Source organism: Wolffia australiana, chromosome 7 (genome assembly GCF_029677425.1).
Source record: "Wolffia australiana isolate 7733 chromosome 7, ASM2967742v1".
Taxonomy (NCBI): Eukaryota; Viridiplantae; Streptophyta; class Magnoliopsida; order Alismatales; family Araceae; genus Wolffia; species Wolffia australiana.
In genome coordinates this window covers 8236947-8262679 of record NC_135841.1, presented here as the reverse complement: position 1 = coordinate 8262679, position 25733 = coordinate 8236947, and the positions used below count along the sequence as shown (strand labels likewise).

Genomic DNA, 25733 nt, shown 5'->3' with positions numbered 1-25733 from the left:
TGTCTCACCAATGTACCTGAATGCGTAATGTGGTTATGAAATAATGAAGGAAAAAACCTTTATTTGGGTTCTCAAGGCCGAGACACAATTTTAGGATCATGTTGGAGGAAGGTTTGGAAAAGAATGATGAAACATTATAGGAGAAATTGTGTAACATTGACATGGGGAAATATTGAGGATACACTAGTACAAGCAGGATCAAGTGAGGTGGTATCAAGGCCGTGATGTCTGAAGTATTAGCATAAATGTTTAAGAAATGTTTGTCTTTCTTCGGTATTGTCTATCTGTGAACTCTTTCCTATATACATAGGAAAACGATCTATAAATATACACCATGTCTATGTAAAAAACCGTATTAGAATTTTATTTAATTGTGCCTTGAGTGAAACAGGTGATAGAAATATCCTTTTAGATCTTGGCGTTCCAGCATTAAAATGTAAGGTAACTGAGAGACACTATATTTAATCTTCCAAGAGAAACTTGCATGACCCTTACAATAAATAATAATCTATGGCTATTTAGTTATGTCTACATTCTCATCATGTTTTAACAACCATGTAGTTTACATTATGGTATTCCCATATGAAAATTATTTCACAAATCTTGCAAAGTCCTAACCCTTTCAACTCATCATCAGTCATCAATTCACCATACCCTAACATCCAAATCAGCTATATATATACCCATTTTATATCTATGTAGTCTTTTTTTTGAAATTTTCATTTATTGATGTGAAGGTTGAAGTATATTGTTTTTACCACTACGTTTTTGGGTGTTGATAGATAGTAAATATAAATTAATAATTCCATGTATGTTGGGACTTCATTTGTAAATTATTTTTCAGCAAATTATTATGCAGCCTTTTTTTTACTGAGATTGATGCCAAAGGGAGTCCTGCATTCTGCAGAGGTTGGACATGTTGGTAGAATATGATATTCCTTGATATTTGAATTTTTATTTCCATTTTTAGTTGTGTTGTATATCCTCATCATTTTGTTTCCTTGATTGATGTTATGATTGAATCATTCACGAAGGGAACAGACTGGCGAGAAGAGATGGAGTTTAAGAAAACAATGTCTATGATGATTACATGGCCTAAAAGGAATATGCTATACATTTCTCTTAATTTCAGATGTCAGTGAGTATTTCCCCTCCCCCAGATGTTACCCCTTTGTTAATATATATATTTCTAGAGAATGGTGTGTGAGAAAGAATCAAACAGAAAGACTCTTGATGGAGATTACCTGTCCCATTAGGATTATAAAATCTTTAAGATATGAATTATAACATGAAGGCATCACTAGGGTCAATCAAAGGGTAAGTGACTACAACCATCTAGACAGTAACATGAGATTTGAAGCATAATCCAGCTATAGTGTATTCCTCACACATGTGAATCAATTCTGAGGATCTAAATTTTGAGGAGTTTTAGATTTGACTGTTAATTGGGCAATGATGATTTGAAATAATGGAGCATCACATTGAGATGTTTACTCCTAGATTTTTTATATCTCAATAATCGGATTTTTACTAACTTTTTCATGGATGTACATAATTTTCCTTTGGGCTTCTCATATTCTATATTTCTGCCTTGATGACAATATTTTTTTCCTTGGATTCTATCTCTCTGATGTGGTGGTGTTCTGTTTGATAAATGATCCCTTGCTTGAGCAGCACATGAATTGATTTATCACTATTCATTCCTTTTTCATCATCGTCTTCCTTATTTAACTCTTGGTTTCCCCTTTCAGTTTCTAGTAGCCCCGATATTAAAACCCGCACTAAGATGTGTAATGTGACTGTCCCTGCTATAGATCATGAGCTAATGGATTTATGATCAACAATCTCCTACTCCATTATTGGTGGCAAGAACCTATTACCAATTCCATTTCTCTTGTACGTGTTTATCAATCAACTGGGATCTCAATATTATCATTAAATATCCAGCCTGTCAACTTTTATAGAACTTTTATGATATGTCATAAAACTTAAGCAATGTAACCAGATTCATAATAAATTGGTTTTCAGAAATGATAATTATGATGCAAAATTTTGTGCCAACATATGTAGATTTTGATGACACATCAAGTATTGTAGTACACTAATAACAATACTAGGTACAAATATATGTGGTGTAGCTATGTATGATGATGTTAATGCATTGGACTGCATGATCAGGACATTTCAAGACATTCTCTGATACAAATATGAAAATGATGACACTTTAATGATGAAAGTATGTATCAGTATGTGTTACCTGCTGATAAACTCAAAATTAGGGGTAAAATTGTAAACTTGAGTTTAATCAATAACATTTATAACCTTTACTCATAAAATAATTATGATAAATGGTTGTCTCCACATGATACATATAATAGGGAACGAACTCTCTCTCGATCAGGTGAATTTGAGAAGATGAGAAGGATTATGTATAGCGTATGAGATTGTGAATGGTAGTGTTACGAGATTATAAGTAATGATAATAATTAATTGCTAATGGATTTACTAGAACGTAAGAGAGTGGGAAGTGAGAAGGGATCATGATGGCAGCAGTGGTATATAATGTGGATGATAGTGGATGCAGTGACCAAGGTAGTGAGGATATGATGGAATGATGATTAAAATGGGAGAGATAGTTATGTATGGTTACTTAAACGAAAGGAGAGATAGGTGACAAGGTTGTAACAGTGTAGGAGGACACATGAAATAATTGATAAACGAGGATGGATAAGGAAGATAATGGGTGGGGATGGAGGTGGATTAGTGAGGGTGATGGATGACGATAATAGTTGAACTACCTAAGTGTCTTCTAAATGATAGAAGCAAACCTTATATCCCTATATTTTTCAGGGATAAAGATGTCTTCCTAAGGCCGATCGATCTCCCACTTCTCTGTTGAACCTCTCCAAGCACTAGAGACACCAAGACACCCTTGATGCACCCTCAAAAATTTGCTTTCTTTCAATCTTCCTCTCTAGGCAGCAATGAGAGTAAGGATATTGTTTACAGAAAGAGGGAGATCAATTTATAGATCAAATCTTATGGATGGATAGAGGGTATAAAGAAAAAACTACCATTAAAACTTTAGCTCAATGGGAGTTCTGGATTGTCTAATATCAAGACTGAAAGTTGGACGATTCCTTGCCGTACTTTAATCAAAAGATTTCATTGTCCTGATCCCTGTCAGCATGATGTAACACGACGCGTCGGGATCGAACAGCTTGTGTTACACCACAAGGGTAAGAGGGCTGATCGGTAGAGCGGCAACGCGAAGTGGCCGCGTCGGTAACGGTGACGGGTTGAGCCTTGGCTGCAGCTCGCTATAGGTGACAAAGACTGGCATCGATGGTGTAGAGAGGCAACTGTATATCCTGTGGCGGCATGTACTTCGCGGCGGTGAACTAGCGGCGGCATGCCATCCGGCAATCGTCTCCCTTGAAGTTTCTCTAGGAGACCGTAGCGGCAGCATAGGACGGCATAAAGGCGCAACCGCATAGGGCGGCTGCATCTAGGTACTATCGGATGGTGGCGATGCCGATGTCTGGTGTCGCTTCAATAATGAAGAGGGCTGGAAGCTAACCATCGGCGAATGGAGATAGGCAACGGCGGCGGCAGCGGCGGCGATTTGTCTTGCGGCGACATGTACTTCGCGGCAGTCAAGTGGCGGTGGCGGGTCGTCCGGCGATTGCTTTCCTCGAAACTACTCTAGGGCACATTAGGCATGCGTGTGGTATGTGTAGACACGAAAGCAGGCTCAGAGGTGAGCGCAATGGCGAGGACAATGACAGCGCAGCTATTCGCGGTGACGGGCTTGAAGGCGGGCTAGGTAGCAAGGATGGTGGCGCAACGAGGCGCGGTGACGGGCTCGGTGGCGAGCACTGTGATGAGGATGGCTTGGCGACACGAAGCGCAGAATAGGCTGGCGGCGTACTGCACGACTGCATGGTGGCGGTCGCGGCTTGGCTGCGCAGCTGCACAATTGCGGTTGCGGCTGCGCGGTTGCGTGGTGGCACCATTGTGTGGCTTCATGGCTGTGGCGGCATGGCTGCACTATTGCAGCTGCATGGCTGCGATGTGGCTGCGGCTGCACGGCTGCATGACTTCCCCGCAGTGCAGTGCGGCTGCGTGGCTGCACGGTTGCGTGGCTACATGGCTGTGTGGCTGCATAGCTGCACGGCCTCACGGCTGCACGGCTGCATGACCTCACGGCTGCGCGGTTGCATGGCTGTGCGGCTGAGTGGACAATGACTACGATTGCTACAGGTGGCTGTGGCCGCTACGGGTGGCTATGGCCGCTTCGGCAGCTGCGGACGCTGTAGAAGGCTACACCCTGCTCTGATAGGTGCGGCTGTTGCGGCGCATGTGGCGGCTCCGGCGGTTGCGGTTGCTCTAGTGGCTGCGGCCGTTGTGAGTTGCTGTGGTCCCTCTGGTGACTGTGACCGCTGCGGCCGACTGCGGTCGGTGCGGCTGCTGCGGCGGCTCCAGCGGCTGCGGCCAGTGCGAGCTGTTGCGGTCGCTCTGGCGGTTCCAGCCGGCTGTGGCCGCTGCGGGCGGAGGCGCCCGCTGCTCGCGGCGGCCGCGGGTAGGCAGTTATGGCTGCAACTCGCGGTTGCGGTCGCGGCCCACGGTGGCGTATGCGGCTTGCGGCTGGCGTGAAGACTACACGGACGACGGCGACGCTGATGGCGGCGGCAGAGACAGTGGTGCCAGCGAAGGCGGCGGCGGCACTCCGGCAAATGATACGAAGGAACCCTAGCTGCTCTCTCTCATAGAGGCAATTTCATAAATCCCTCAAACTCTAAAACCAATTAAAAAATACCTAAAATAAACCCAAAAAAACACAAAGGACTAAATTTTTGTCTCAATTCTTTTTCACTTGGCTCCCTCCTTTCTTATGATGGACACCCCTCCCCTCTTATAGGGGAAATATGGGCCTTCCCCCTTAGAAAAAAGGGAAGAGGGCCCAAATGTTTAAAAGAGGGGCCCACTTTGGGGGAAAAAAGTACATATACACGCCGGGCGTGCGAAAAATGTGTCAGATACGCCTTTTAGGCTGGATGGTCCCCCATCATAGCGCCATCACATCGTTCAGTTAGGGTTAAGTCTCGTCCTCAAATTTTATGTAATGATTTGTTAAGATTTTTCCTTGCCATCCATGATTGGCAGCTCTCATTGCATCACGTGTCGCCCTAGGAAAAGACAAAGGGATGACAAAAGGAATAAAAGAAATAAATAATTAAAAATACGTGTGACATGGAAGCGCGTCAGTGCACGCCATGTTATCACATTCTCTTTAATAGCCTCTTAGAAAATAAAAGCTAATTTTTAATCCTTGTTCCTCAGTCTCTGTGAAACTATGTTTACACAAAAGAGTCCCTTTTATTGGTCCTCGTCACCCTGCATTAGAAAAAGTAAAATCAGTAGCTTTAAATGCCATTATGACATTTCTGATCATGATGCAACAACGATTTAGGTCAATAATTGGCTGATGCCAATCATTAACCAGGTATAATGATTGGATGCGACTAATCATTATCCCTTATCGTGATTGATCACCGTTCAACGAGTTGAACAGCGACACATGGTATTGCAAAACTAAAAAGAGTTAAAAAATATTAAATTAAATAAAGGTCCAAAATATGTTTTTTGACTTAGAAAATTATTATCTTTACGAATTTAGTGTCGAAAATCCTAGAAAAGTTATATTATGACTCAAAAATTATATTCTTGCAGAATTTAATCTCAGAAAACTCCCCAAAAATAGGTAAAAATGTAGAAAATTCAGAGAATCATTATGAAAATAAATTTAATGATTTTAAGCTTGATAAAATGCACATACGATTAATTCAATGCAAAAAAATGTAAATATGGTCAAATTATGCTACTAAGAATGCATGCTATCACTGGTATGTACTTGTATTTCAAAGAGTTAACATTGATATATATATGCTCCGCTACTGTTTTTCTGTACTGGGTTATGCTCCAGTTTGCGTGTAGCAATGTCCTTTTTTTCTTGATGAAATATAACCCCAAAAATTTCCATGAAAAAAATTCCTTGGACTTTTGGTGGCATGTCTTTCATGATGGAAAAACGTAGCTTTTTCATTCATAAAAAACAGCAAAGTTAGTCAACATATTGGCAACCATATTGCCTTCCCTATAGACATGGTTAATGAATAAAATATGGATAATGTACGGTAATAATTTGTCCATCACTTCTGTAGTTTCCAAGATTGACAATATTTGCTGATAATGAATTGACACAAAGCTTCAAAGTCAGTCTCCTCTTGAACTGGGTAAATTTACCCCTTGTGACAAATCTTTAGCCAATATAATAAATCCTGAAATTCTGTTTCCATGTACATTCTCTTCATATAGAAAAATTGAAGTAAGCAAAAAACATGTCATGATATGAATATCTTATAATGCATCCTTCACCAGTATTTTTCAGGTTTTTTTTGGATGTATAATTGATGTTAGTTTTTAACCCTCAACTTCTATGTCGAAACATTCAATGAATTTCATTATGATAGGATAGTCAGTAATCCAAAAAACTAAGCCCCAATTTTTAGGAATGGTACTTATGATTTGGGTATTATTTTTTGTTTGATGTGATACTCAATAATTTTGACCAAAATTGTAACTTTTGAATAATTTACCAATAACCAAAAGAGTCCTCTTCCCACTTATTTTCTTAGTTTTTCATATTTGACATAACACAATAAGATAGGAAATATGTTTGATACAAAAAGTGCTATAATAAAATCAAGTTGGAGGCAATAATTTATTATAGACCATTTCTCCTTGACTGAGATTAGGTTATGTGCTCCCTGATAGCCCATTTTTGTGTGAACTAATTCAAGGTACGATGAACTATTACCCATGACACAAAATATGGTTGAAATTATCTGGTTGTGGTTTTAAAATCATTTGGATACAAAATGAACGCCTATGTTCTGGATATTTTAGCATGGGGGTAATGAATTCCTGAGTAATATCCACATGAAATGCCATTTTTTATTGGTAATTTTCATATCTTTTGGGTTTTCAATTATAAATTAATCCCTAGAAGATTTCATATAGTAATCTCCATTCGTAGGGAGGCTCCAGATTGCCTTGACTTGCTTGCATTTCAATTGCATGTTCTTTTGTCAAAGTTCCTTAAAAATCACGTCAACAGCACCACACTTCTCTAAAAAAATGCTCCCAGTTTTTGAAAATAAATACCTAATATTTAAAGAGTCAATGGATTCTTTAATATCTAGTATTTGACTCAATAAAATAAGGCCTGCCCTCTTTATATGCAAAACATTAATTAGGCCATTCTGAACCGTCCTATGAATGCCATCATTCATCTTAACTCAAGATGAATGATATTTGTCTTGATATTTGTCTTGGGAATTTTCGATTAGTAGCTAAAGTATCCTGGTTTCCAAATTTACTTCTAAAACGTTTATATAATAAATTACTTTTGAAATGAAAGTTTCAAACACATTTTATTCACAAAATTTTCATTCCGCGAATGTTCTTTATACCAAACCCCCTTTCCTCTTTCAAAAAGCATATAATTTCCTATGAAGCCCAACGATAGTTATTTTCTCCCTTATTTTTTGCAATAAAAATTGCTATCATTTGGTTGATGGAAATCATTTTCTTGGGAAACATCGTGAACTGAAATCATATGATTTTGAATAGTAGATAAGACATGATTTTAAAAAATAAGTTTACCTCTAGTAAAATCTTACCTCTGTATCCTTCAGTCTGTTTCTGATTATGGTGACTATGAAGTCAATTAAATTGATTTTGGTTGGCACGTGAAGATGGGCATTCCAAGTAAGTAAATGGAACTGAACCAATGAGAATGGACTTGGTATTATTTATATGTATTTTCATAGTTTCATGATATGATGTACTACATAGAAGGCAATGTATCATTTTTTTCCTGAAGTTTCGTACTTCACTAAAAGTTGCATCGTGTTATGCTCTGGTTTTTTCCTGGCATTAAGAAAGATAATAATCATTGATATGTAAGTAATGAGAAATAGTAGGTGGTCCCTGTTTTGTACAGAATGGTTCCACATGAGTTGATGATGTGATTTTTTATATATTACGACTAAGAACATCTTCTGCTAGGACAGAAGAGATGGAATCTCCTTGTCGTAACCACATATATTATTGGAGGATTGGCGTTGAATACATAAAATATACTTCTTTCAGTGAATGTATAATATCCATTTACCCATTCCATGGAAAAACAAAAACGTTTGTAATACTGAAAAGAGAAATCATCATTCCATTATGTCATATGCATTTTCCATATTAACTTTGAAAATTAGATTTTGGTCATTGATTTTATGGTTTATTGATTGTACTACTTATTGGACGAGGATAAAATTTCAGAAATGGCTCTACCTTTTTTTTCCAAATCTATATTGTTCGCCCACATCAACAATATTAATTAGGTGTAAATTTATAAATGTTCATATATTTGATTTCTTGGATACCAGATAATGAAATGTCATTTTCCATGGAGGAACCTTGTGTTTAAGTGATAAAATTTATTGAATATATGTGCATAGATATTTTCATTGTTTGTCCCAGAAAAATCCAAACAATTGTGGGTGTAAAACCATTGTGGTCAGTGACACTGTAGTGGTTCATAAAAAATACCTATTTTATCTTCCTCATATTAGGGATGTTACAGAACTCTTCATTATCCTCAGCAACAAATCCGTGGGGATGATCTCTAGTAATGAATGATCAGGTTTTGTGGCTTGACAGGTAATCTATTTGTGATTTTTTTGTCTTCCAATGCTATTAATTTGGGATCATATATTTTTTCTTCCTTAGATTCGCATAAAACATCTATTGATGCATTGTTTAATGATAGCATTAAAATACTTAGTACTTTTATCTCCTTGCTGAAATTATATATTTAAAATTTTCTTTAAAATAGCCCACATTGGTATTTCCTTAATATCAATTATTTTTTCAGTTTTGACTTGTTTATTTTTTTTATCAGTACTGACTAGCCTCCCCAAATAGTTGTTCCTAAATAAACCCCATTACTGTATCAATGAATGTGATTATAGTCTTAGCTATCAAGTTTTTGTTTCAAATCATGCTCTACATAGATGTTCCAAAATAAGTTATTGTTTCAGGTTTTTGCACGCTTTTAATAGTATTTAGCTCACTACTAAGAGTTGTCATGGGATCATTTTGGGTGTGTTTTATCAAGGTTCTGGAATTAAACTATGGAAAAATTGAGGATGTCTAGCCACATATCATAAAAGGGAAATAGGGGTTTCCTAATTCCTTTAATCAAGTCCAAGAATCGTAAAATCATGGGATCAAGGCTCGATAGATTATGAAGTAGGTAATCATTCTGATGAGTCCGGAAGGTGAATGCATGATGGTTCATAAAAATTCTTTCAATTATTCAAATATTTTATCCAGACCTTTCATTGCGTTGTGCGATGAAAATGGGTTGCCTTCATGCACTGGTTCTAGTAGCTCTAACTGTGAACTAACCTTGTTGGATTGCTCCTTTATAAAGGAATACAAATCATTCCCTAGATTTTACTCCATTTTATTCCCAATCACATTAAAGTACCCTCATAAAGAGGATGGTACATATAATGCATTATAAATTTGGAGCTTTTTATCCCAAGGTCTTCTTCACACATTAGTTATATAAGATGTACATATGAAAGAAATCATTAACTTTTCTTCCTCAAATGTGAGCTATAATGTTAGACTATTTGGGTACTATGACCTTGATATGGATGAAGACATACTGGATTCCTGCAGTGGAAGACTTGGAACAGAATCAAAACGACATCGACAAAATGAATTATCAAATGATGCGTGCACAGATTAGATCCATGTTTTCTTGGAGCCTCGAGTGAGACAAGTTTAATATCCTCCTTCCTCAAGACAAACCCAGTCCATGCTCCACCATCATCATTATGTCATTCCAATCACATTGGGAATGGATAGGAGCTATGGGGAGTATGGAAAAAGGAGAAGAAGGGGAAGGCCCCTGCATAGTTCTGGCTTAGGTGAATTTCTTTTAGCATCTTCCCTTATTTGCACTGAGTAAGATTTTTTCATAAAAAGCCCCCAAACCTTAAATACATGTTTCGACATCCAAAATACCATTTACGTGTGACCCTCTAGGCCTATGTATTAGACTAGTTTACGACGCGAATGGCCTAATAGCCTTTTTTGAACTTCCTCATTCATTTATAATACCATTGTATAGATTAATTAATGATAGCCTGATTCAACCCAAATAGGCTAAGCCTAGACCTTGTGCTCTAGAAGAGACAATAGGACTGTGTATCGACTCACACATGAACTGGAAACATGGTGGCAGCGATGCCCCTAAAATTCTAGATTAACATATTTATTATTTATGACATACTACTTACAACCTTGAGTCATCAAGGGGATAGTAGTTTCTTATGGTATATCTGTGTATCCCTCACTTCAAACTTGATTAAGGTCCATTATTGATCTATTCTTTCTCATTGAGCTTTGACTTGTTAAAGGAGTTACATTTTCTATAGTTACATCCAAGAACACTTAAATTGGAGGACCCATGTTGAGTAAGACAATCTTATCTACTATGGATCAGACTATTTTAAAGGTTCTTTATGTCTCTATTAGGGTTATGACTCTTGTTACCACTCTGATGAATTTCGAGTGTTTTGCCTAGGCTTCCACCTTCATTTGGGGGAAGTTTATTTCTAGGGTGGTGTCCAGGGCTGTGGATTCAATGTTGGGGTTATGTCTGTAGCACTCATTGTTCCCCCCCTCTATGTGAGAATTTGGATAAGTATGTTCAACTCTCTGATGGTTGGTGGCAAAAAAAATTCAAAATAGAGGATCTTGTCCATTTAATTGTTATCTATTATCTTCCTCTAATTTCTCTCTTTCTCTTATAGTGAGACATAATGTGAATAAGAATTTTGGATAACATTCAAAGATGACACATCTCTAATTTGGTGATCCATACTTCCTCTTATATATCAGTTACTATAATCTATTTCCCCTTATCATACTTTTGGGATCATTTACAAAGGGGCATAAATCCAAATCTCAGGTGTACCCACCTGTGTATATCTTTATCCCATATTTCTAACTCTTAATTCATTTCCACCATTGTTTTCCAAAGAGGTATGGGTAATTCAATGACATTCTTATAGCTTAAATGATTTCTCTTGTGTTCTTAGTTTTCTTGTGAACCTTCCTTAAGTTAATGTGATTGTCCATGATTTATTCTGCTATATTACCTTATTTCCCTTCTAGAGTATATTTCAAGATTTGAAGATGAGAAAGGGGTTTTGTTTGAGGTCTCAAAATGGGTTTGGAATATATGAGCTTATAATTGATCATCTGCCCAAGGAGTAATATAAATAAACATTTAAAAACCAAATTCATACCCACTTCATTTGGTAATGACGATAATCAAAAGAAATACCACAAATTTGATAGAATTCACCTAACATGAAATTAAACATATTTTATGTTGGGTTCTGTGATTTGGTTCATCCATGGAAAAATACGTTCCATGGATGTAGAAGTGTGGTCGATCGATTCTCAATCGATCTATAAAACAAAACATTTGTAGTACCTTTTGGGGAACTCGTTCCACCCTTGACTTTGCCACTCTGAGATCGTTCTGAAGCCGTTCACGTGTCCGGCCTCTAGAAGTGTCCACGCGATCACTCGGCGCTTGGATCTCCACGTCTTTTTCTTCACTTCTTCTTGAGAATCTAGAAGATCTCCTCACCATGAAGACACTCTTCCTTGGATGAGTGTAGAAGAGAGTGGAGAGGGGAGGGGGCTCTCAAATGAGGCTTTCATGGGTGCTTAAAATGAGACCCCTTTTCTCTCTTTATATTTCACTTAAGGTTTTTCTAAAAAATCCTCCAAAGAAAAATATATCCAGCAATGCCCTTATGACCTTGTGCGTGTGACCCTCTAGGCCCATGTATCGTTCTAGTTAATAACTTTAGTGACCCAATAACATTTATTGACCAACCTTATTAATTAACTATATCAACATATAGATTAATTAAATAAGGATCAATTTAACCCAATTGACAGGTTAAGTTTCCAGGCCGTGGGGTGCCAAGCTACACCTCGTGCTCTAGAAGATACCGAGCAGTCTCGAACTCTCTCGTGGAACCTTTATCGTCATCGTTTACTGTTATATGTGTAATCCAGCATCTGCACGAGACTCTCGAATGACTTAGAGCATGGTTTATCATCAAACCCTAATCCGTCATTCGATTAGTGCTGATGCATAATGGGGATCATTGGAGAACGCCTTTTCCAATATCCTCACTACCCTAGCCAGGGATTTTCCTGCATCATCTTCCTCAAGTCAATCTCCTCTTATACCGAGGGCGGATGATCCCATCTTGACCACTCAATCATCTCCGCAAGCTTCTTACTACATCCAATCTATAACTTATTTGAATCCCATGATTAGAGGCTCGTAAGTCATAATCAAAATGTAGTTGTCCACTCACGAGATGTCCTTGGTGTCTAAGGTCAGTTGATCACTTATACAACCGTGACTTGAATCAACCTGATTGACATTTAGGTATAATACCATTCAGGGATTCATACGGATCAATTCAGTGAACTCTTTCTCCAAAGAGCACCCACTATCTGTCCTTAGTGTCGCCACACTAATAGCCACAAGATCAGCTATACTTATCGAATAAGTAGGATCAGCTAGTGGTATTCTATCTGGATAATTTTATGTCCGTCTCGACTATCCTCGAATAGGAATATTTAGAATACATGTTTAAAAACTAGTGATCACTATATTATGATCTCATCATAATTCACTAAGTCATCGCATGTATTCATGGACTTCATTATAAACATCACACAGAATAATAGTGAACGTAAATATTTTATTCAATGAACTTAAATAAACATGGTAGTGTGATTGGCTGGACGGCCACATATATTCATCATTTTATTCATTTTTTTATTCAATATCTTTCATTATTTTTTCATACACTGTCTAGGTTGTAGGCCAATATCTCATTTTTTTATTTGCTTTCCCTAAACAACTAGAACTTATTATGACTTACAATAAGACATATACTGCGTAAGATTGTACCCAGAGTTTTAATTTAAAATTATCCAATGATGGAGGTGCATGAAAAATTGGGAAATCAATTCTAAGAATTGAATTATGCAGAGAGAAAGATGGTGTACACGTTTTTTGTCCAAAGAGAAAAAAAATTCTATTCAGGCCCTTGACTCATTGGAAAGGAACTACTCTGAAGTTGGGTCTGAATAATCGAAGAAGAGAAAGACTATTATAGATAGCGCATGATATTTAAAGCTAGTGGATACTTGTTCATTTATGGAGGACAATCTCGACCTCAGTGTTATCTTCAAGGACAATTCATTACAAATAATTGTATTCTAATTTACCAAATTGAATATGGATCCACTTCATATCTTGATAACTAAAAACTAATTCAATAATTTAAATAAAAACCCATTATCACTAATAAACTATTTAAATAACTCACTGGCCCATATTTTTTGGAGACATTATTCAGGTGAATAATGGGCCCTCTAACTATAATATTCATACACATCTGGATCCTATCATCTTGAATTTTACTTCTTTGTTCACATTTTAATATGCTACCCGTAAACTAATTAAATACACACTCGTGTTATCAATAATGTTTTGGGAAGCATTTTAAAATATTTTTTGTTGCACGTGGGAAATGCACCATACCGATTAATGTGAATAACCATGCTAGATCTATTGCACTTTGCAACATTTTTCAAGAATTTCTAAATCCCTTTGGGATAATCAACTCAGCTGATTGCTGAACTGTAGGTGTTGTATATTTGGGAACTCTATAGTTTTTATAAAGCCGCAGTATTCTGAATTCATAATAATAGACTCAGGTAGATATCTTGGCCTAAGATTGAGGACTTTATAAATACAGAGCTCTCAACCCATCGCTATATCTATCAAGCGAGAGCTGTCATTCTAGACGAGCTGCCATGTAGTAAGGCGGTGGGAAGAGTGGAGAGCTCAGAAAGAGAGTGAAGGGAAGCTACGCCAGGCTTGCAGAGATGGAAATGGATGCAGAAAATTTGTACGAAGAGATCGAACAGCTCGTGGAGCGCAGGAAGAATAGAAGAATGGAGCGGATGAAGGCCTCAGAGCTCGACGAGGAGGAGGAGGATCGTCTTCTCTCCAATTTTCTATCGCAGGTTTCACCAGATTTTTCCATCTTCGTTTTACATTTTTCCTCAAAGTCTCCGAAGAAGAGGAAATTTCGGAGACTGACGGTTGGTAGTGCTCTTTACTTCATAGTCTTGTTTGGATTCATTTCTGTCAATTGAACGATTCTTCTCACGAATCACGAATTTCCCCTCTTTTGAGCTTCCTTCTCTATTTGGAATCGCCGCACAGTTTTCCGTGTTCTCCAATCCTAGCAACATATTTGGATTTGTAGTTCAAACTATAAATCGCTGCGATTTTCATCGTCTTCATCGTTTTTTAACCGATTTCGTTCCGTTCTTCCGACAAATTAACCGCGAAATCGAACAGGACTTGTTCTTCCTGATTCTTCACTCCATTCATTTCAATCGTTCCGCTGCAATAGCTATCGACGTTGAAGGCGATGCGGCCGGGGTCGCCGTCAACCGCCGGCGGGGCGGCGGCGGAACAGCGGCGGACGGATGAACTGGCGGCGGAGCTGAGGAAGTTGAAGCGACAGAACACGATCACACACTGCCTCCTGACCGCCATGATCGTCATCACCGGAACTTGGCAGCTCTCGGAGGTCTCTCTCCTGCTAATCCTCAAGAACAGGCTCACCAGTCCGTTCAAATCTGCCGCAAACCTACTCGGCAAGGTTCTTAAAGGCGGCAGAAGCTTGCCGGAGCTGCAGATACTGTCCCCAGATTCAAATCAACTCCAGATCGAAGGATCCCTCGTGCCCCCCATCGCAATTAACTTTCCTTCTCTGCCCAGAGATTAGTGACAAGAATTTCCAGTTTTTAATACAGAACGAAGAAGATAAGGGAAGAACGAGGAATTAGCACAGAACAGAACACCACAATCAAGTAAAGAGTGAGCACGAAGAAGCTTCCTTGGGGAGTGGGCGCCAGATGAAACATCTGCCGACGATACAATTAGAAGCGAGGTCAATGTTAAGGTATTGATTCAATCTCGGAGTTCAGCGATGGAGCAGGTTAACACCCAAAGAAAACATCATAACATCGGAAATACTTGCAAAGAAGAAGGATTATTCAGCGGGTTTTCGGATGAACAAGACCCTAGCCGGAACATCAGCCGACCAAACAGCCAGAAGCGAGATCAATGTTAATTTTCTAATCCAAAGTCGGAGATCAGCGATGGAGCAGGTTAATGCTACATGAAAACATCAGGAACTCGGAAGTACATGCATAGGAGGAGGGAAGGATCGAACAATATGAACTCAATTGTCGGATGACCAAAATCTCAGATGAACAGAAGCCGATCGGACAACCAGACTCGGCTATCAGCGATGGAGCAGAATAAGGATACATGAAAACATCAGGAGAAATGGATTTAATTATGAGGTTAATAATAGAACAAATGGATCTGGAAGCGTCGTCTACAGCAGAACACTGAGATACAGTCGCCTCTAAGAAAATGCAGAAACGTTTAATTTGGTAACCTCTTCAGTGCTAGAACACTGCAATTTCGCTATCCTGTTAGAGGTAGAACGCTACGATTTGGTGAACAACAGAACACTGAGAGCCAGTTGCCTCCAATGAAAAAATTCTCAGATGAGCATGAGCCGACCAGACAACCAGAATTGAGATCAAAATTGAGTTATTGATCCAAACTTTGGAGATCATCGATAGAGCAGGTTAAAGCTACATGAAAACATCAGAACAGGGGAAGAGTCGAACAATCTTCACAGAAAATTTGGCGGATTATACCTGGTTGAAGATGAGCGCGTACTGTTCTCCAGCAAGTTGAAGAGAGCCGCTGGCGAAGACAAGCATGCCGCCACTGGGGCCGGATGGCTGGCAATCGATGGTGGAGATGTTGTGAAGACATTGCTGAAATGGAAGGCTGACGAGCTTCTCGATGATGGCTTTTGAACCTTGGATCTTGGCCCCCTCGAAGGTCAGCATGGAGTTTTCTTGGTACAGGTTGCCCAGGCCCCCTCGGTTAGTGTCGAAGGTCTTGTAATAGTGTTGTAGAAACATTTTTGCCAGCGAATCCGGATCCATAAACTTCACTCTGAGTTCCAGAGCTCTGGAATAAGCCAGAGATTGGCACAGGTTTTCGATGAATCCTACAAGGAGCCATGGCACCTCACACAGGTAAACTTAAATAATTGTCGTTTCTCTGCTTTTTCCAATAATTTATTGTTCCTTTCTGCTTTAAGACTCTACTTTATAACCGTAGAAGATTCCATTCTGGACCATCGTGGAAAAATGAAACGGATGCTGGGAAACTATTGTAATATTAAAGAAAGAAAGAGGGACTAATAATTCTGGTCCTAATTTTGATGTTATTTTTTTATGAACTCCTATGTTTCTCACTTTTTTTTGTGGCTGTTAATTTCTTGTATGAGAACATACAACTTTAATTCGTCTGTGACAATGGATCAATCAAGATTTTTCACAAATTTTAGGGACCCGAAGTGGGGAACAGCACATCTGGGATGGATGGCAATTGTGATGGACGGAACTGTGATATTTAGTTCGTCACGTCTCCCGTCCCATCACACTTCCCAAGGTTTTACAAAAATCCGTCACATTTGCTTCACACGTCACGGGCCATCATGCCCCAATGCCCTGTCCTCATCCTGTCACCACACGGTGTTGCACACGAGGAAAGGTTATATGAACTCCTATTTTTATTTTCGGGTGTTGCTCAGTATCTCTCTCTTTTTTTTTTGAACAATCTGTCTCTCTCTCTCTTGCAATCTCTTAGTCTCTCCTGTCTCTCTTTTTCTATCTTTCTCTCTCTCTCGGTCTCTTTATCTCTCTCTCAGTCTCTCTCTCTCGGTCTCTTCATCTCTCTCTCTCAGTCTCTCTCTCGGTCTCTCTATCTCTCTTTATCTCTCTCTCCCTCTTCTCTCCATCAGTCTCTCTTTATCTCTCTCTCCCTCTTCTCTCTATCAGTCTCTCTTTATCTCTCTCTCCCTCTTCTCTCTATCAGTCTCTCTTTATCTCTCTCTCCCTCTTCTCTCTGTCGGTCTCTCTTTATCTCTCTGTCTCCCTCTCTCTCTTGTTTCTCTCTCTCACTCGCTCCATCATCTCTGTATCAATCTCTCTTTATCTCGCTCTCAGTCTCTCTTTGTCTCTGGTTCCCTCTTCTCTGTATCAGTCTCTCCTTCTCTTTCTCTCAGTCTCTCTTTCTCTCTCGCTCGTTCCCTCTTCTCTCGTTAGACCTCTCTTTCTGGCACTCACGATCTCTCTTTCTCCCTTTCTCTCTCACAATCTCTCTCTCCCTCACCCCTCTCTCGGTCTTTCTCTCTCTTCCTCTTCTCACAATCTCTCTCTCTATCTCTATTCCTCTTTTTTCTCACTTGCTGTCTCTTCTCTTTCACTCTCTCCCTCACCCCTTGATAAGCCGAAAATAGGGGTGAAAATTACGCAAATTTTTAGCCCTTGTCGTTGTGAATTTTTGGCTTATGCAATAAAATTTATAAAGCTCTACTTAATATGTATAGTGATAAGTATGAGTGGGAGGCAAGTAGGAATTTCAATTTGATTTTATTTTTGGTGTTTTAGATCCTAATTAGAGTGAATTTGATCTTCAATGAGGATCAAGTCACCCTAATTAGGTGAGAATTTAGAGAGGGGGGTAGAAGAGATGAGATGAAAAGAAGAAATGTGGGCTCTAGATTGAATTAATTGATCCAATTGGATGGATCAAAGAATTCAATTAGAGAGGTTGGAAGAAATTTTTGATTTAAGTTTTGGTTGGTTTTGAGAATTTGCTAAATCAGAAATAAAAAGGGAAATCTTAATCTCCTAAGAATTAAAACTAAATTTTTAGAGTTTTCTTTTGGAATGCAATTGAATGCCAAGGTAAATCCCTCAATTTCTCCTCTCAATCCTAATCAGGGCTTGTACATGCGCGATTTAGAAGTTCAGATCAGAATAGAGATGAAGAAACAAACAACTTAACCTAATTCATTCAAAATGCATAAAAGTTCAAATACAATAAAGGAAAAAAGTACCAGATAACTTGATCCAAGCTAGAGCTCCTCCCTGTCTTGCAGCTGTGATAGAGCACCATCCAGAATGAGCTCCCCTCTCGAAATTTAGCTTTATACTTAGGTTATAGGGTAAAAATCACCATTTTACCCCGTTTAGTACTTAATATTTATCTATCAATTTAGGCTAGATCTGAATGATCTAACCATACAGATAGAAAGAGGATCAAGACGAACAAATCCATAAAAATCATCTCAATCGGACTTCAGGATCAAAAGTTATTAATAAATCAATTTTAAACCAATTTAATCCATTGGATTTAAAATTGATTTATTTATTAGTTTCGTTTTTAAACACGCAATGACGTGTCGCTCTCTCATTGGCTGGCGCATTTTGAATCCTCCTTTTGCAGTAAAGTCCTTAAAAAGCCTGGAATTGCTTTTGCCCCAAAAAGTAATTAATTGTATATCCCCTAGCGCACTCTCTCTCCTCCGATTTCTCCTAAAACATTAAAAATATATATTAAAAATTGCAATAAAACCCTGAATGATTTTAAATAGGATCTTAGGGTCTTTTGCAACGCAAAAAGGCCCCGAAAAGTCTAGAAATTGCATAAATACATTTTTTTCTCTTATAAATATGCCCTTTTTTCATAGAATAAATGCATTTCTTCTTGAAATAAATCCCAGAAAATTCCTAAAAATTCGTAAAAAATTCTAGAAAATTCTAGAAAATTCCCTGATTAATTCCCATGTTGATAAATGTCGAAATAAACTTTTGAATGTGCCATTTTCATCCAAAAATAATTATTTCGAGCTTCAATAAATCCTTAAAAATTCATATAATTAACAGAAAATTAGGGAAAAATCAGAAATTACTTGGAAGCATTATTTTTGTGTAAATATATGATAAAAACCCAAATTTAAGCCTTTTAAATGCATAAATCATGCTAATAACATGAAATAAAGACCGAAATTAGGGTGTTATCACCCCTCTCTCGGTCTTTCTCTCTCTTCCTCTTCTCACTATCTCTCTCTATCTCTATTCCTCTTTTTTCTCTCTCGCTGTCTCTTCTCTTTCACTCTCTCTCTCTGCCTCACCCGTCTCTCTCAGTTTATCTTTCTCTCTCTTCCTCCTCTCACTGTCTCTCTCTCTATTCCTCTATTTTGTCCTTCGCTGTCTCTTCTCTTTCACTCACTCTCTCTGCCTCACCCCTCTCTCTCGGTCTATCTTTCTCTCTCTTCCTCTTCTCACGACCTCTCTTTCTCCCTTTCTCTCTCACAATCTCTCTCTCTCTCTCTCATCCTCTTTTTTCTCTCTGGCTCCCTCCTCTTTCACTCTCTCGCTCTCTCTCTCTTACTCCTCTCTCTCGGTCTATCTTTCTCTCTCTTCCTCTTCTCATTATCTCTCTCGTTCATCATTTAAAAATCCGTCACCACTGTCATCATCTGTTAGTTGTTCATCACGTCATCCGTCACCGCGATGGCAGATGGGCCTTTTAACGGGGGGGGGGGGGATGTTGAAATCCAGTAAAGCAGGTAAGCCAAAGGAATGAATTATCTCATTATTCCTTCCCTGTTTATCGATATTCAGCAGTTTTACCTAGGCGTAGAGGAGATGAGTCGACCAATAGGGTTAGAAGGGAATCTGTTCTAAAATACCAATCGGCCTGGTCGTGACAGAGGGGCGTAAATGCCTTGCACGAGCCTGGCGGGTAGGCCTCTGCCATGGTTCTTTATGCTCCTGCAATCCGTCTGTCATTGAATACTATGACACTACTGCCATCAAGGCAGAATTGCCCCCAAGCTCATTAAGGTAACCAAATTCCATCCCCATTTTTTAAATTGCTCCATCGGAGGACTCCGATCCACTTGTTTCCCTCTACCTACTCCTGAACGGTTCCAGATACCTGATTATGCAATATGAAGTTTTTTGCCCCTCGTACATCATTTACTAGCTGCGGAATTCATGATCGGACCAGGATCCCATAAATTTGGCCGAAGGAGATGACAGATGCCGTAAGGACAGATCTTGTTGTTCTGATGAATCAGATGATATTAGGGAGAATAAATTAGAGGAACTTGAATCGGACACCGACAATCGACAGTGAAATAAATGAACGAGAAGAATGACGAGATGGATGCCTATACATTTCCTGTACCCTTACGAGAAAAAATATATCGCCCCCAGCCCCCAAAATATCTTACATGGAAGAGAACTTTGCCCCTGCCTGGATCTTGATCATAAATACTATATTGCTCCAAGTTGGAACAATCGAGATGAAGGTATCCGAACCTGGCCCCAGAACTTCACACCAGATATTTTTCGGAATTTCTTCAGAATGAGAAAATTTTCCGATTGCTCTGTCCAGCTCCTGTCAAATACCACCAGTGCATCAGAATAGTTTTAGACATTCCGAAATTTGGTCTATGCAGATCAAGAAGAGACTGAATACCTGCCACGAAGCTGCAACACCAAACCTTGGAGATGAAGAGATCTGGGCATTTCCTACCGGTTTAACACTCATGCTACTGGTTCTCTTTTCCAGGATTCTTGAAGAAGCGTGCGACTTCCCTGTACAGCTGCTCTCCTTCAAACGGCTTCGACACGTATCCATCCATGCCACTCTTAATGCACGCTTCATGGGTGGCCTGGATCACATCTGCAGTCATAGCCAAAATGGGTATGTGCCACTGACCATCGGCCTCTTTCTCCATCTCCCGGATCCTCTTCGTTGCCTCGAATCTGAAGCAAACAAGGAAGCAGTCCGATCAGAAATCAGCCTGAAGAAAGATTAAAGATTGCTGGGTAATTAATCTCACCCGTCCATTTCCGGCATCTGTATGTCCATGAAGCAGGCATCGAACTTGTGGGGTGGCTGCAGCAAAGCAATGGCCTTTTTACCACTGTCAGCGCAGATAACTTCAGCCCCATACTTCTTTAAAGCTCCAGCGGCCACCCGTAGATTGACCACGTTATCGTCAACTACCAAGATGCTCTTCCCAAGGAGAAGACCCGACAGAGAAGGGAGGCTTGACCCTCTTCCACGGTGGTTGCTGTCCTCCTTCACTCCGGCACGGCTTCCCATCATCTGCTGGAGAGCAACGGCCAGGATGCTCGCCCTTAGAGGCTTGATGATCACTGCCGGCTCCCCCTCCGAGGACTCCAAAGAGCTCACCTTTGAGGAGTTTGATGGGTTGGCGAGGATGAATATCTTTGGACAAGTGGAGTTCTTGAGTAAAGAATTCTGCTGAAATCTCCCAGAGTCCCGGAGCCATTCCTCTTTCTCAACAAGAACTATGCTGAGATCTACCTTGGTTAAGAAGGAGATGGCTTCACCGAGATCAGAAACCATGTCCACGATGATCCCAAGGCGACAGAGCTGGTACTTGGTGAAAGCTGCTCGTACTGGCCTTGGATCGACGACCAGCGCTCTCAAACCTTCAAATTCCAAGGATCTGAGCTCGTTGGAGCGCCCTTGGCCGAGAGCAGCGGTGAAGGAGAAGGTGGAGCCGACGCGAGGCACGCTGACGAAGCCTATCTCTCCCTTCATGAGACCCACTAAGCACTTGCAAATGCTAAGCCCAATTCCTGTGCCACCGTGGATGCGGGAGACTGAGGGGCCAACCTGCATGAATGGAGTGAAGACCCGGGATTGCGCTTCCAAAGGAATGCCCACGCCGGTATCCTCCACCGAGACGACGATGTGTATAGAATCAAAGGATGATCCAGTTTCGACGTGGGCTTTGCTGAATTTCTGCCAGACTTGCTTCTTATCTGCCACCGGAGCCCCGCTTAAGGTGTTCAAGTCCTCTCCTTCCACTGATTCGGTGACTTCTTCCAGGAGATGAACAGTCAGAAAGATATGACCCTTCTCCGTGAACTGCGGAAACCAACAAGAAAGTTAGAACATTCATGTGGGTGATGGGTGTTTGCAGGTTAGATCTCTCTCACTTTGATGGAATTCCCCACAAGATTTGTGATGATCTGCCTCATTCTCCCTGGGTCACCGATGAGGATTTCTGGGACCTTATCAGTGACATAGACAGCCAGCTGAAACAAACAAGTAAAAGCATATCAGATTGGAAAGAAGAGGAGAAAAAAGAGGTAAAACTGACAAGTTACCTCGATGCCTTTCTCTTGGGACTTGCCGGAGAAGAGAGAAAGCACATCGTCTAGAACTGCCCTCAGATCGAATCGGACGGCCTCGAGCTCCAGCTTGCCGGACTCAATCTTAGCCTGGTCAAGCACTTCGTTGATGAGAGACACCAAAGCCTTGCCGCTGGCCTGGGCGGTCCTCACAAAGTCTTGCTGAGTCAAATCCAGATCTGTGTCCATCAGCATCTGCAGCATCCCTGGGCAGAAACAAAACCGATAACAAAATAAAACCCTGGGTCCGTCATGGCAAATAAAGCTGATATTTTTACCGAGAACGCCGTTCATGGGGGTCCGGATCTCATGCGAGACAGTCGCCAAGAACTGCCAAGAAACAAGCATACCAAAATGAAAACTCCAGCAACCATCCGAGATTTCTGCCAAGATTTTATTTCAAAAAAAAAAAAAATTCTGCCATGATTTCACAGGAGCAAGGGCGTGCCTGCGATTTCGCAATGTCCGCCATTTCCGCGCGCTTCTTCAGCTCCGTCATCTGCCTGTAATCGTCCTCGACCTTGGCGATTCGATTCACCGTGGCGTTGAAGATGTACCCAACAAGCAAAGTGATCACCCACGTTCCGATCGAAGTGGTCACCGCAATCCACGGCAAAGGAGGCTTCCGGGTAAACCTGCCGAAGAAAATCAGACTCCCAAAAAAATCAACATACAAATCTTCGATAAATCGAGATTCAGCCAGCACTGCAGTCAGACATGGTTGTTCTGTTCTGTTGGTTTGAAAGGAACAAGAAATTTGCACCAAAGAACCACACAGGGCCTTGTTCTTTGTTCTGTTCTTTTTTTTTCAAAAACGAACAAAATTCTCACATTCGAACAAAATTAGAATAAAAGAACCGCACAAGGGTCTGTGCGGTGTTCTGTTCGAATTCTTTTTTGTTCTGTTCGAAAACTGAACAGAACTAACAATTCGCACAAATTCGCACAAAAAGAACCGGACGACCACGTCTACCTGCAGTGCATCTCATGCCTCCGGAGGGGATCGCCAAAGTTTAAGCTGCTATGGTGAAACATCCCGTCGCCGACGGCGGTGTCATTGGCGCTGTACATGCTTATCGGGTACGACGGGTCAGTGGTGTCGTAGACGTCTACAGCAATGGAGTGCTTACAAGCGAGCTGGTGGAGCAGCTTATCGACCAAGGCCTCAATGTCGAACACCCCGCCCAAGTACCTGACCAAGGGAAAACAGATGAGACAGGAGGAAAACAGGTCTGGGTTCCCAGGACCCGAATCCGAACCCGATTGCAGCGTCGATCCTCTCTCTCGGCGAGGCGTTGGAGGGGAGCTCGGACTTGTAAACAGCAAAGGTGAGTATCACGCCGAGGCGTTTGCTCTTGATCAGCCTCAGCGGCGCGGTGAGCACTCCTCTGCCTGACTCTCTGGCCCTTAGCACGTTGTCTCTGTCCTCCTACACTGACCCAGAATCAAAACAAAGCAGGAATTATAGTTCAGGATGCAGACGGGATGGTTTTTTCATCCCGGGACAAAAAAATCGTCCCGTCCAAGGATATGTACGAATTTCGGGACGAAAATTCGTCCCAGGGACCACCGGATGGGACGGTTTTCGTCCCCTGGTTATGACAATTTATTAGGACGAAAAAACCGTCCGTTCGGAGGTCTCAGACAATGGACGGACGGATGTGGACGAATAACCGCCGGATTCACATCCAACGGTTGAGATCCTGCGATGTGGCCTCGTTATGACAATTTTCGTCAAGGTCCTTGTGTTTTTTTGCACGTACAAACTGACGCTGCTCAGAATTAATTGTACATATGTCCATTTGCATTCTCTCTCTCCATATTTCCCTTAATATATTGATATATTAAAAAATATAAAATGTGTTTTTTTTGTCCCGGACGAATTTCGAGACGAAAATTCGTCCCGGGAAGACTGGACGGGACGAAAAACCTTCCCCAGATTATTGGACGGGACGATTTTTTGTAGGTGGACGAACAACCGTCCCGTCTTTCATCCCTGAGCTAACATCGGACGTAGGACGGGACGAAATTCGTCCCATTCCGTCCTTCGTCCACGTCCTGGGCGATCCGGAACTATAGCAGGAATCTGGGAAGAAATTTAGAAGGCGGAGACACCCACCTTCCCGGAGAACATGTCCAAGGAGACGACATGCTTAATGGTGTCCTGAGCGAAGATCACGGGGGCGTACTCCTCCTGAGCCTCCGTGGCCGAATCCTGAGCGTCCATCCGCTTGATGCTCCACCCTTGCCTTCGCTCAAACTCCTCCCTCTCGCGGTGCAGGACCTTGACCGCGTACGCCACTCCGCTCGTCAACGGCCGCTCGAACGCGGTCCGCTCGGTGTACCCCGCGAAGGTGGCCTGCGCAATCAGCCGTCCCGTCATCCGTCAACGGGAATTTTCACTGGGTTTGATTAATTATAATAAAAAAACCTGGTCGATGGCGGAGGGGTGCTTGGAGTGGTGGAAGGTGGAGATGAGGATGGCGAGGGCTTGGAGGTGGTTCATGCTAACGTTAAACTGGTCCTGCAGCATACTGGCGCGCTCGTCGCACATGCTGGCGAGGGTCTCCTTCCTCTTCTCGGCGGCCTGGAGGTTCATGAAGCAGAAGATCCAGAGCGCGAGCAGGCCCCAGCCGGTCACCCAGAGCACCAGGAACTTCCTCCACCAGGTCTCTCTCAGCTTCTTCGAGCCCAGGTAATGGTTGTACAACCGGCTGCGCCATCCCCTCGCCAGGCGCCACCGGCAGCTGCCCTTCTCCTGCATGCTCTCAGCGCCTCATCGGAAGAAAGAGGGGTCGAGGAAGCGTTATCTGCCCCGCTCCGCCGGCGTAGATTTATCAGAGAGGGGGGAAAATCCCCATTTTGCCCTTATTGAGGGAGGTAGAGATGGACGGGAAAAGTCAGTGCGGACAGGCCCGGCCCCACTCCCCCACCTTCCACTCGCAGGCGGCCAATCCCTTCACGAAATCTCTGAGCGTTGTCTCAAGGGTGGGCCTCCAATCTCGACATCGGCAGTCTATAAATTTCCTCATAGACTGGGGAAGAGAAAGAGAATGATACAGATAGAGATAGAGATAGACGTAGATGTAGATATATATAGAGATAGATAGATATAGATATATAGAGGTAGAGATAGAGATAGACGTAGATGTAGATATATTTAGAGATGGATAGATATAGATATGTAGAGAAAGAGATTGAGATAGACATAGATGTATATATAGATAGATAGATATAGATATATATAGTGAAAGAGATGGAAGATATATGTAGAGAGAGAAAGAGAGAGATATATATACACACACAAAGAGAGAGAAAATAGATTTATATATAGAGAAAAGAGATAGAGATAG

At 41.0% G+C, this 25733-nt stretch overlaps 3 protein-coding genes across 3 annotated transcripts; 1 reads left to right on the top strand and 2 right to left on the bottom strand.

The window, feature by feature from the left end:
* Positions 1-14130: 14130 nt before the first annotated feature.
* LOC144705618 (uncharacterized) lies at positions 14131-16590 on the top strand. Its single transcript, XM_078578384.1, has 2 exons — positions 14131-14271; positions 14667-16590. The coding sequence occupies exons 1-2, from the start codon at positions 14131-14133 to the stop codon at positions 15042-15044; spliced, it is 519 nt and encodes a 172-aa protein (XP_078434510.1). The 3' UTR covers positions 15045-16590.
* LOC144705619 (nuclear transport factor 2B-like) lies at positions 15046-16290 on the bottom strand. The gene is made up of 2 exons (XM_078578385.1): positions 15994-16290; positions 15046-15183 (listed from the first exon to the last, which is right to left on the bottom strand). The coding sequence occupies exons 1-2, from the start codon at positions 16288-16290 to the stop codon at positions 15064-15066; spliced, it is 417 nt and encodes a 138-aa protein (XP_078434511.1). The 3' UTR covers positions 15046-15063.
* Positions 16591-20319: 3729 nt separating the features above from the next.
* HK3 (histidine kinase 3) lies at positions 20320-25207 on the bottom strand. Its single transcript, XM_078579076.1, has 11 exons — positions 24812-25207; positions 24500-24739; positions 23640-23809; positions 23354-23572; positions 22829-23015; positions 22659-22710; positions 22357-22586; positions 22186-22284; positions 21054-22114; positions 20687-20976; positions 20320-20605 (listed from the first exon to the last, which is right to left on the bottom strand). Exons 1-10 carry the CDS (start codon positions 25142-25144, stop codon positions 20760-20762), a joined length of 2808 nt encoding a protein of 935 aa, XP_078435202.1. The 5' UTR covers positions 25145-25207; the 3' UTR covers positions 20320-20605; positions 20687-20759.
* Positions 25208-25733: the final 526 nt, after the last annotated feature.